Raw genomic sequence first — 12465 nt, 5'->3', positions numbered from 1 at the left:
GAGAGCAACCTTATCCAAGGTCTGCCGAAGTTCGACGAAGTTGACGCCACCACGTCGGAGTTGCGTCACCTCCTTCGAGCATTGCAAGGGACAAGGGAGGTAAAGGAAAATGATCTTGTGGACCCTATGGATCTAGTACTTGGAGTTCAGGAGGACGAAGACATAGAAGGGGTCAGAGAAGAATTATTAGGAGTCGTTTGCGCTGAGTGTTCTCATCCTACGTGTAACGATAACGTGCAGGAACCAGGATCAATCACCGAACTATGCCGTAGTTCGCGGTCTCCTCTAATCCTTCGTGGGGGGTGGAACTCAAGAGGTTTCCTCACATTCGACGATCGCATTTATGTGCCGAACTACGCCGAGGCTCGACTAAAGATAATGAAGACGCGGCATGACTCGGTCCTAGCGGGTCACCCAGGCTCAGCGAAGACTCTCGAGCTAGTCCTACGGGACTACGTTTGGGTTGGAGTAAGGAAGGATGTTGAAGATTACATCGCTGGATGTGCGGTGTGTCAGAGAGCAAAGACTAACAGGCAGAGACCCCATGGAGAGCTTAAACCACTGGAAGTGGCTACGAAGCCATGGTCCAGCATTTCGATGGATTTCATTGAAGAGCTCCCGAATTCCCATGGATACAATTCCATCTTAGTAGTGGTGGACCGGTTGACCAAATGGGCCATTTTTATCCCGACTACGACGAAGTTAACCGCAGCTGGCCTATCCGAGTTGATAATGGACTATGTGGTAGCTCAGCATGGGCTACCAGAGAACATAGTGTCTGACAGGGGATCGAAGTTTACCTCGAAATTTTGGAAGAACTTGACCGATAGTCTCGGGATAAGACTACATCTCTCTACTGCATATCATCCGCAGACTGATGGACAGACTGAACGAACCAACCAGTCCTTAGAGCTCTACCTTCGAATCTTCACTTCTTATCAGCAGAACGATTGGTCGAAGCTGCTTGCTCGAGCTAGCTTCGCCTACAACAACACCCATCATTCTGCGATAAATAAGACACCATTTTATGCGAACTATGGGTACCACCCTCGATGGGCTGAAGAAATCAAGGCCAGCGAAGTCGAAGTGCCCGCTGCTACGGTGGTGGTAAAAGACTTGACTGAAATACACAAAGATTGTATCGAAGGAATTGAGAAAGCTAATGAGAAGTACGCCGAAGGATACAATAGGAAACACCGGACTACGCCGAACTTCGCAGAAGGAGACCTAGTGATGCTGTCGTTAGAGAATATTAAGACGAAGAGACCAATGAAGAAGTTAGATGTTAAACAAAGTGGGCCGTACAAGGTAGTACGGCAGGTAGGTTCTCATGCTTGTAAATTGGAATTACCAGGAACGATGGCAGGTATCCATGATGTATTCCATGTCTCCTTGCTCCGTCCTTATCACCCTCCAATATTTCCTGGTCAGCAAGCTGAGCCACCTGGCCCAGTAGAAGTAGACAATGTGGGAGAGTCTTGGGAGGTAAAGGATATTGTAGACTCTAGAGTAAATAAGAGATCAGGAAAGTTAGAGTACTTGGTGGAGTGGTTAGGTTACGAAGGAACAGACGACTCAGTATCATGGGAACCAGTGGAGAACGTCGATGGAGCTGACGACATATTGGCGAAGTTCCACGAACTTCACCCTACTAAGCCGAAGGAGGGGCGACTGCGAAGGGCTAGGAGATAGAACGTACTGCATACAACATAGGATTACAGCTACGTACCGCTCACTTGTCCTTACTCTTACCCTTACCTTTTCCTTTTCCTTTCTCCTTCGATCTACTCGGTCCCGCGGGATTGGTGTGGAGGCTACCGATGACCGAAGGTAGATCGAGAGTCTCAGACGGAAACGCAGTAGAGAGAGAAGCATTCCATGCCCGATTCATAGCCCCGAAGAAGTCACCGAAGTCCTGGACATCTCGAGCAGCTTGCATGCTCGGAGTCCTCCACAGAGAACGTATGGTCCGTAGACACTCGAAGGGAAGACTGAGGAGGTCGAGAGCAGCCTGGGCGGAAGCTGGGACACGAGAACTACTACGGCGACCTAACCAGTCAAGGGACGGTGGTGGCTCATACGCCATAGGAGTGACCAGGAAGGGGGTGTCGAACAGTCTTCGGCGAACATCGGCTATCTCAGTAAGGCTTCGGCGAGAGACGTCCGCTAACCTCGTCCTTGCTCCGTCGTCCAGAGCCCCAGTGTTGACTGCATCTACTAACGCCGCAGTGAGATTGTTTAAAGCGTTAGCTTGACGAGAAGAGAAGTCAAGCAGGAGAGATGTATCATTTCGGGCGGCCTCGAGCTGAGTAGTGAGACCGAGGACGAGAGAACGATAAGTGGCAAATTCCTTTTCGTCCTCAGGAATACGGACGTCCAGGGAGATACGAGGGTGGACGAGGGACAACCGGGGAGCAGAGGGACCAGCACGCTGAGTATCTTCACCTTCCACATCACCATCATTGAAGGCAACCTCCTTCCCTTTAGATTTCCCTTTTGATTTCTTTAAAGAGGACTTCGGTGTCCTCTGGGAAGCAGAGGGAGGGGTGACGGGAGGGGCCGCCGAAGTGGCCGGAGGAACAGAAGGACGCCGACTTCGGGTGCTGTGAGCCGGAGGAGAAGCTACCACTGGAGAGGACGGACGTGGCGCCGAAGGACGGGAGGCCGAAGGACGGGAGGCCGAAGGAGCAGAGGCCGAAGGACGGCGAGAAGACGAAGGAGGAACAGCCGGGAGACGTGATGGGCCGGCCACAGGAGCGAAGGGCGACGGCGACGGAGGCGACGGGCGGAGGTCCGGCGAAGTACGGCGAACCGACCGGAGAGACGAAGACGGTACCCGCGAACGGGGGACAGACGCTGGAGTCTGGGGAGGGGGGAGAGGAGAAGCGTCGAAGGGACGGGGCGGGATGTCCCGGGCAGAGGAAACGGGACAGAAGGAGCAGGGGCCAGACGTGCATGAAGCACAACGGAGGGCCTTGTTGTGTGGCCTGACTGCCTTGAGGCAGGGCCAGTTTGGACGATTATACGTGATAATCTCACGTCTACTAATTAGCAGGAGTAACTCCGGCGTAGTACGAATAGGTGGACTCACCGGCAACGATCACACGCTTCGTCAACACCAACCGCGATCCAACGACCAGGCTCGGACTTCATCTTCTCCCACAAGTACTCTTCTTCCCGCAGTGATCTCTTCACCCGTTTGGGCGAAGGCTCCCCTCTGGGAGAAGGGGGGGGAGCAGCGACGGGGGCGGCGGGAGCAGGACCGGCGGCGGGAGCAGGACCGGCGGCGGCAGCAGGAGCGATAGCGGCGGCAGCGGCGGCAGCAGCGGCGGCAGCGGCGATGGCGTTGGGGGGGGGGAGAACCCCGGAAGAGGAAGAAGAAGAGGAAGAAGAAGAAGAGGAAGAAGAAGAAGAGGAGAGGGAACGGCGTCGTTTCTGGCCCACAATTTGAGCAGGGGGAGGGGCAGGAGCGGCTGCGAGTTAGCAATGTCTTGGAGAGCTAAAGAACAGATAAACAAGGCCAAGTTCGGCGAAGGTGTGAGAGGTTGGACGAAGAACTCACGCTCAGGACTATCTACGTTGTTGTCCTCTACACTAACCGCCACCATATCATCATCCGAGTGTTCCTCTAACTCGGTTTCACCCTCCGACACGATTCTATCATCCTCATCACTATAATCACCCCCTTTTCCTTCGAAGTCTGACTGATCGTCCGACTCCGAACCACTGAGCGACTCCTGGTCGGAGGAGGACGGAGACTCACCAGGACGAAAGGCGGGCGTCCTGCGGCGAGGGCTGGCGGCAGGAGGGGAAGCAGAGCGAGAACCAGGAGGAGGAGAAGCAGAGGGAGAACCAGCGGGAGGACCGACGGGAGGAGAAGCGGAGCGAGGAGGCGGGACATCGCCAGACGGCTCCCCCAAAGAGAGGGTGCCGAGGCCGAGGGAGGAGACTTGGCGAGATCTGTCGCCGAAGGAAACTGAACATCAGCCAAGTCCGGCGAAGTAAGGTAAGTGTCGAGGAATAACTCACGAGCAGACGACACCATACCACCAAAGTTCCTCATGGCGGCGAAAGGGTTAGAGGTGGGAGTAGGAGGGGCCATGACGTTAAAAATACTTAAAGAAATAAAAGATGATTCAAGGTAACAAATCTGTTTTCTAGGTAAGAGAGATAGAAAGTTTTGAAAGCAGATGGGAAAAAGAGAGAAGCTCGACGAACTGCTCAGTATTTAGTATAATCAAACCTAAACCCTCGTCGTCAACATGCGGCAAACTTCGCGTTTCATCAACAAAAGGCATCGCAGGGACGATCAAAATTCCCACGCTATAGTGTCTCATCTCAATATAAGCGAGGGTTACTTCGACAAACAACGGTGTTATTCGGCTGCCATTCAGGAAGCGTGTCTCACCTACAAAAGACACAGGGCTTCTTACGGCAAACCTCGACGAAGTTAGGGGAGTCTCATTGTCGGGTTTTGGAGTGAAAGGAGGCCCACCTACGAAGTGCGGCGCAAAGAGCAGAAGGGTGAAAGATGGTCATGGGGAGGGAGAGAATGGGGGTACTACGCTGCTAAGTTCTCTTGACACGACAGAGGTGTAATCGCTCACGAGGACGTTCGCGGCTAAAGAAGGGGGCGACTGTCACGAACTACGTCGTGACACCTCGATTATTCCACCAACAATGACCCTCCTTTGACCATCAAAACCCCCATCACGCCTTAACCTCTTTACTCTACACGTAACTCAGGACTTCTGAGACCAAGTGCGGCGAAGTTAGACGGAGTTAGGCTAGGTAGGGACAATGGGAGCAGAAGTGCGGCGATGTTAGGCGGAGTTAGTCTAAGTAGGGACAATGGGAGCAGAAGTACGGCGAAGTTAGACGGAGTTAGGCTAAGTAGGGACAATGGGAGCAGAAGTGCGGCGATGTTAGGCGGAGTTAGTCGAAGGAGGAAGAGGATGGCCGAGGGCTCGGGGAAGTTGGACGAAGTGCGTTGAAGTACGTCAAAGCACGAGAGGGTTGGATGAACGTCTAGGAAGAGTAGATAATATTAGCTGAGAAGATCGCTGAAGTTCTTCAGCGATCCTTGATTGTTGTCAGTAGTGAAAGACAGATAGAGATAGCTATAAATCAAGATACATCGCCATCAGTAGAACAAAACCCTAGTTAGAGTAACTACGCCGAAGTACGCCGTAGTTACACCCCTTTCGACGTCTGCGCCCTCCCGGTTGGGTGAGACATCGACTCAGAGCGTGAAGTTAGCCGAGGTTCGTCGACCGTCGGTCTATTAAGAAATAGTTGTTCGACGGCCGTGACAGGATCCTTCGCAAGTCACTCTAGTCGTCCGACCAAATCACAAGTCTACGAACAATATAATACTAACTGTCGTTGTTCAAGCTAACTAAACAGTTGTAGTCCACCTGTCTTTGATTCATTGAGGTCTGTCAAGGACAGGACCGTGACACCCACATTATGCAGATTTTGACTCAAAAATACCTGGTTCAGTCCTGGGGGTTCGGTAGAGGTTTGAGAGGTTCGAATAGAGGCTAAATATGCTTAGTAGAGTGGTTTTCGTTCTGGTTCTCTCAGTTGAGTCGTTCACACTGCTGAAAGAGATGAAACCTCTGACCATCAGTGCGTGCTTGTCAAGGATACTGCCCACCCTGGGACAGAGGACAAAGGACAAGGGGACAAGGACTAGGAGTGACAAGGAATATACTTAGATAACAAGACTGAGTCCAACAAGGAATGGGACTGTGACCCAAGGAATGTCTCTGGCTTGTCTAACAAGACTAGGTGTCACGAACTACGTCGTAACATCCCTGACAACCGCCATCACCGACCCTCCTTTCACCATCACCGACCCTCCTTTCACCATCACCGACCTTCCTTTCACCATCACCAACCTCCACTCGAACCACTGAGACGGAGTACGGCGAAGTTACGAGAACTAAGAGGGTATTATTTGTCACAATAACCCCGCCTAGCGGAGAACTACGGCGAAGTTAGGGGAAGGAAACCGAAGGAGAGCAGAGCAGGGGAAGTTAGGCGAAGTTAGTCGAAGTGAGTGGAGTAGGACATTGGGGATATGGCGAGGTACGGCGAAGTTGAACGAAGAGGACTGAGCGTGAGGCAGTGCAGGAGTTGAGGGACGTTCTATGAGAAGTGAGGAGTAGTATACATAGGTTACAGATCGCTGAACTTCTTCAGCGATTTTTGATTGTTGTCAGTAGCGAGCGATATATTCAGTAGCTACAACCATCGAGTTAAGGAGAGTTACCACCGAGCAGTTCGACGTACTACGGCAAAGTTAGCCGCAGTTCATCGACGATCATCTTATCACTTACCACTCGACCTATCACTACGCCGTAGTTAGCCGTAGTTCCCCGACGAGTACCCTGTCCTAGTGAGACATCGACGCCTCACTACGACGTAGTCAGCCGAGGTTTGTTGACCGTCGGTCAGTAGAAGAGAAGAAACGACGAATGTGACATGAAGATCGAGTTCACAACATAGTACCTGGTCTCATCTTTTGTATTTTGTATGGACCAAGTGCCTTGGACCCAGCTTCTTTGAGGAAAGAGAATAACACTGAGGTCCTCTCTGAAAGCCCTGAGATCAGCGCAGCTACAACATGTCAAGGATTGGAAGAAACATACCAGCAGAAAGTGTATGACCTTATTGCCGACTTTTTCGGCACCGAAACGAATGAGTCCATCGGGACCAGGGTCTGGTCTCAAGCGGGCCCATCCAGCATGGCTATAAGAGCTGCGGGACCCAGTATTATAGATTACTTTGCCCGTCTGCAGCGACCCGGAAGTAACGATTGGGAGATGAGCTCGCCAGAAACGGAGGGCCATAATGTGAAAGAGGTAGCTGACAAGTTAATCCCATCACTCAAGACTTTTCTCAGCGAAAAAGGCTATGATCCGAGTATCGCCATTGGTCAGGTACCTTCGGGGAGTGACTATGCACTGTCCGACTCGGGATTGACCATCGAGGAGGAGTAGAGATGACAGGTTGCACTGGTGGGCGGTAGCCAACGGTCATAGATCAATCAGTAAGAAGGAACGGAATGAGATGACAAGATGCATTTGACTTAAGGTCTGGCTTATTTGCGTAATTCACTACTAGCAGTACAAGTACTAATCGCAACTTTGAATTACCTTGGAAACGCGAGATTACTAAACCGATTAGTCTTTGGCTCCTGAGGCGGCGACCTCGTTACTTATTGGGGATTAACGAAATTCCTTATCTCGGCCCACATCAGGTCAGGCTTTCTAATACCATTTGATCCAAATTACTTACCATCAACTACTAATCTATCCACAACTCACGCTCATACATCTCGTCTTTCATGTCTGTTTTCGCACTATCAACTCTCCTTATACTCAGATAGATAGCTGACAGGGCCTTGCAGAAACATCGTTGGGGATCATACATCCTAAGCCAAGTCGAGAGAGGACACCGAAACTGGCACGGCTGTCGACGACTTACCCGCTTCTAACAGACAGCTGCACCCAGATCAAGATGAGGTTGAGCAAAGAAGAATACGAAAGGTATGGAAGACAAATGATCATGTCCCATTGGGGTCTACAAGGTGAGTGGGTGGCTATGTATCTTCGCTATATTCCCTATCTTCGCTATATCCCCCACACTCTTTCCTCTCATTCGGTCAAACTAACCTTTTTTCTCTTAGCTCAGGATTGGCATATCATTCTCTCTATCTTTCTACCTGTCATAACTCAGTATAGCCTGACCTTTTCCTGCTTGATCGCTAACCCCCAGGTCAACTCAAATTGAAATACTGTAAAATCGCCTTGGTCGGTGCAGGAGGATTAGGATGTCCATGTTTGGTTTACCTCGCTGGGGCTGGAGTGGGTGGGTGAATATCTTCTATAACGTCTTCTTCCTCCTCTAGTCCTAAAACCACTTCCAGATCCCAGTCCTTCTCTTTTCTTGAAAGCTGAGCATATGTTGTGCCCATGTCATCAACGTCCCTTCGCTTCTATCTCCATTTTTGTCCGGTTCAGTGCTCCTGACACTCTTGGTAGCTTAAGATCTCATGCTGATCCACAGGAACGATAGGTATATTCGATCATGACACTGTATCCCTTAGCAACCTTCACCGACAAGTCTTACATACCACCGAACGGGTAGGTATGAACAAATCCGATTCGGCTAGGTTGGGTCTTGAAGCGTTAGTCTCTTCTTTCCTGCTCTCCCCTCTCCTCGCTGCTTCCTCTGCTACTCTCCTCCACAATTCCCTCTGGTCAAGATTTCGAAATGCTCTCTTATCGAGATATTTGAGCAATCATGTCCGAATTAGCAGATGAGCAAGATCTGACGTCCAGATTGAACCCATTAACCCACATCATACCCCATCCCATCGCCCTCACACCGACAAACGCCTTATCCCATCTAACCCCATATGATCTCATAATAGATTGCACAGATCGTCCTCTCACCCGATATCTACTCAACGACGTCGCTGTGAAACTCGGTGTTCCTTTAGTATCAGGAGCGGCGGTATCTTCCGTTGGACAATGGTCCACTTATTGTTTTTCTTCTATCCCTCCCCGTCCTTTTTCCTATCCCTCCTGTGATTCAGTTCCTTCTACGTCTTCCTCGACCGTCCCAACTCCGATAGAGACCTCATCATCCAATATCACACCAAACACCTCACTTAGACTGCCTAGTAGATTCGCTTGGGAGACAGGAAGGGGCGGACCATCTGGGTCTAGGAAACGCGCGTCAGGACAAAATCGTAACGAGATAGACCACAAAAGCAGTGATGCAGAAGGGGAGGGGAAAGACAGTGATAGGTCAAACGGAAAAACAAGACGAAGAGCGTGTTACCGTTGCATGTGGCCAGAGGTCGTTGGTGAATCTGCCAAATGTGATGAACATGGGGTATGGGGTACGGTGACGGGTATGGTAGGTACTGGCATGGCTACTGAAGCTATAAAGGTTATCATGGGGCTAGGTGAGTCATTCGGCGACCATTCCACCCGTTATGTCTCTTTCACACACACGACACTCGAACTATTTGATTTCTCCTTATCCGCTCATGGCATCTGCCAAACACATCTTCAAGCTCATATCTCTACTCCCCTCTTCCGGATGAGTTGACAAGGTTGCTGCTCTTTATTCTCTGGCAGCTGGCTTGAACAAACAAAACAAATCTTACACATCGTCATGATGATGGAAAAGTGGGGTTGACCTAGCAGAAGAAGACTCCAATGGGACATTACACATACTCGACCTCCTATCCGTCCCGATGATCCGTTCTGTGAAATTACGTCCTCCACGAGTGAAATGTACTTTTTGTGGACCTTCGTCAACCCTTCCAGACGATCTCAATGAGGTGGACTACGAGACTTTCTGTGCTGGACTTGCCTCGTCAACTTTTGCCTCGGGCAGTGAGGTGAGACGAGTGCAGGTGAAGGTAAGTTATACTCTCACTTAATTTCTTTTCAGACCATCATGATCTGCCATGTGTAACTCTGAAGTTTTGTCCAACTTAAAACAAGATGGCAGTAGGAGTAGTGGAACACTCGAACAATCAACCAACGAGTGGAAGAAGGGGCGACACAGGGCGAGAAACGCGATGCTGAGACTTCAGAAACTTGTGGAGATTTTCGAGGATATGGAAAATACAGTGGTTATTGATACTAGACCAGAAGTGGAATATGATATGTGTCATTTACCTCTGACGATAAGTGAGTATCTTCTTTCCTCCTTCGCTGACATCCCTCGTTTCCCTTGTCCTTCTTTCTGCTCCGTCCTCTCTTCCCGTTTCCCTTTTTGATGGTTGGGCACTTGGGACTATTGTCAGTGAAAGTGACTGACTTACTGACACCGAGATATTCCTCTGAGTGACATTCTCCGCTCTCCATCGTCGATACCAAAATCCCAACAAGTGATTTTCATCTGTAAAAGAGGTAACGACTCACTCATCGCTGCTCGGTCGTATGAAACGTATCTTTCCAAAAATGTAATCCTATCCCATACCGAAAATTCGATTCCAGCTACACAAAGTGTATCAACCCCTTCAGCGAGTGACTCAGACGTCGGTTCAGCTGGGGATTGCGATGTAGAACAAAACATGGTCAACGTCTTGGTCACTGATGTTATTGGTGGTTTGGAAGCTTGGTCAAGAGAGGTAGATGAGACTTTTCCTATTTACTAGTTTTGCCTTTCCTGCACTCATGCACCCATCTTGACTTTGGTGCCAGATCTCATCACGAGTACCTTAATATCTCTAGAATACACGAGCTATGAAATGGATCCATGATTTCAAGACCTTAGTATATAGAGTTAGATGATCAAAGGATTTTTGAGATTCATTAAGCATACTCCGTCTCATATCTTTCCGGAGAACTTGAAGACCTCATCGCATGGACCTCTGACACACACAAAAGGTGGACCTTCACCCTCATCCCTCGGTCGATGATCGGGTATGACGCATTTGATATCTTCTCTATCCATCAGCTTGACTCTGCCTCACTCATCTCTCATTGGGCTCTTTCTGGAACGAATCACCTTTGAGCAGAATCATATGGATTTGAAGAGTTGGGTAAGGGTGATGAATGGTATAGACAACAAAGACATGAAGAGATCAAGTTAGGGATAGAGGAAGGTAAACCATTTTGAAAGAGGATGTCGAGGAATATCAAGACATAGAGAAAGGTTTGAGGGATAGATGAGAGCAAAGTTGGTAGAAAAGGATTAGACGAAGCGGTTAGAAAAACTCACGGATAAGGACATGGACAGTTTGCAGGTGTTGAAACACATGTTAAAGAAGAAGGACAAACGTATCCTGCTTTACAATGAACTATGTGGGTTGAGTAAATTCTCTCACGTTTTTTCCTCTTCATGAGCTGTGTCAAGTAATTTGACGGAACATATCATATATCAAGTTGTTATTTCCATTTGAGGTGGAGATTCGTTCTGAAATGAAGATGGTAGTACTATTTGAAGTGGAGATGGTAATTCTGTTTTGAAGTCAAGATGGTGATTTTGTGGAGAGTCAAGATGGTATGTTTGTTAGTTATAGAGTGGAGATGGTGACCTGTTCGAAAGTGAACGTGAAGATGTTGATGAACAGAAGATATACGAGTGAATTTCCAACGTACCATTATCCATCTCATCCCAACCTTTATGTCCCCTCCCTTGACCCTGTCCTGACGGTGGAGGTTGTTGTTGCTGTTGTTGGAAAGGATGAAACGGATTCCCTTGGAAGAAACCGAATTGAGCTAGACAGATGGGTAAGAGGAGTAGTAGTAGAGGGAATTTCCACATGTCGGCTGGAAGGTATTCGTTCGATAGTGTTCGTATTGGATAAAAAACGTTCGTGGGAGTCAAGAAAGGGAAAGAGGGAGAAGACTTGATCTGTACAATGGGACAATTGGTCCTTATGGAGGTTGCTGGCAGCTGGGTGAGTTTGATGATCCGGCGGTGGCTCTAGTAGAGACGCTAGTACGCCAGTGACCCAGAGAATATCCTTGATCTTTGAGTAGTATGCCGAGCGTCGAGTACGGTATGCAAACGTCAGTAGTAAGCAGGAAAGATGGAAGAAAGATGGAAAGAGATGAAACATGTCCCACTTTTACACTTTGCCTTTCCACCTTTTCTCAACAACACTTGACTGGCATCATGCCCACCGATTACCCAGGTATGACCTCTGCCTACATGGAGGTAAACCGGGGAAGAGGCTGACGACTAGGATACATCTACGCCGCTTTACTCATCAGTGGGGGTTTACTAGGAGCTATCAGAAGGGGTTCTCTGGTTTCTCTCCTGTACGTCTAGTCCTGACTTACCCGTGAACCCTTTACGTCCGACGACTCTAACCGTATGGTCACAATAATTGGTACGCGCTACGATATCGTCATGAAGAACAAGAAGGGCGGCTCATGTATAGTGCTGGAGGACTCAGTGGGATTGCAGCGGGATATGGAGCATATGTGAGGTTGCACCCTTTCTCTCTCCCCGTCTTAAATCATATCTTATTTCAGTATTTACTTAGGGCAACCTTCGAGTTGGAGTAAGGAAGTATGGCAGAGACAATGAACAAGGTCATCTCTGACATCTAGACATACTCCACCAACCCATCTGAAGTCAAGAAAGCTCTCAGTATGTCACATCGTCGCCCGCACTACTTATATCCACTGACGACCAGTCGTTCCCCTCGTCATGACACTCTTGATGGGTTATAGGTTCGCCAAATCTTCAAAGTTTATGCCAGCAGGAATGAGTGAGTACACGTTCTTCTCTATCCCTCAGGTAAGGTACAGTATGCTAATGGACAGTCACGGTGAGTACCCTTTCATCCACACTCACGAATAACGTCTTGACAAGAAACAGACTTTATCATTGATCATGGTCGTTCGTTATGGTGTTATCGCTCGTCAATCTGTATTACTTTGAGTGACATCTGGCCTCGACCACACATCTGTCTGTGCA

At 49.2% G+C, this 12465-nt stretch overlaps 4 protein-coding genes across 4 annotated transcripts; 2 read left to right on the top strand and 2 right to left on the bottom strand.

The window, feature by feature from the left end:
• Window positions 1-1732: 1732 nt before the first annotated feature.
• On the bottom strand, window positions 1733-4102 carry TREMEDRAFT_66554 (uncharacterized protein; the record flags this gene model as incomplete). The annotated part of the gene is made up of 5 exons (XM_007008590.1): window positions 1733-3041; window positions 3092-3473; window positions 3563-3700; window positions 3764-3976; window positions 4030-4102. The coding sequence occupies 5 exons, from the start codon at window positions 4100-4102 to the stop codon at window positions 1733-1735; spliced, it is 2115 nt and encodes a 704-aa protein (XP_007008652.1).
• A 1447-nt stretch (window positions 4103-5549) lies between these two features.
• TREMEDRAFT_66553 (uncharacterized protein) lies at window positions 5550-7007 on the top strand (the record flags this gene model as incomplete). The annotated part of the gene is made up of 4 exons (XM_007008589.1): window positions 5550-5631; window positions 6247-6306; window positions 6434-6457; window positions 6496-7007. The coding sequence occupies 4 exons, from the start codon at window positions 5550-5552 to the stop codon at window positions 7005-7007; spliced, it is 678 nt and encodes a 225-aa protein (XP_007008651.1).
• A 520-nt stretch (window positions 7008-7527) lies between these two features.
• TREMEDRAFT_36246 (uncharacterized protein) lies at window positions 7528-10189 on the top strand (the record flags this gene model as incomplete). The annotated part of the gene is made up of 9 exons (XM_007008563.1): window positions 7528-7597; window positions 7786-7878; window positions 8077-8197; window positions 8352-8557; window positions 8813-8983; window positions 9228-9424; window positions 9581-9719; window positions 9864-9966; window positions 10060-10189. The coding sequence occupies 9 exons, from the start codon at window positions 7528-7530 to the stop codon at window positions 10187-10189; spliced, it is 1230 nt and encodes a 409-aa protein (XP_007008625.1).
• A 173-nt stretch (window positions 10190-10362) lies between these two features.
• Window positions 10363-11301, bottom strand: TREMEDRAFT_70561 (uncharacterized protein; the record flags this gene model as incomplete). The annotated part of the gene is made up of 3 exons (XM_007008588.1): window positions 10363-10480; window positions 10756-10834; window positions 11136-11301. The coding sequence occupies 3 exons, from the start codon at window positions 11299-11301 to the stop codon at window positions 10363-10365; spliced, it is 363 nt and encodes a 120-aa protein (XP_007008650.1).
• Between the last annotated feature and the right edge of the window lie 1164 nt (window positions 11302-12465).

The sequence above is a fragment of the Tremella mesenterica genome, assembly GCF_000271645.1.
Source record: "Tremella mesenterica DSM 1558 unplaced genomic scaffold TREMEscaffold_25, whole genome shotgun sequence".
Classification (NCBI taxonomy): Eukaryota; Fungi; Basidiomycota; class Tremellomycetes; order Tremellales; family Tremellaceae; genus Tremella; species Tremella mesenterica.
The sequence above is the reverse complement of the archived record's forward strand: the minus strand, read 5'-3'. Positions and strand labels throughout refer to the sequence as shown.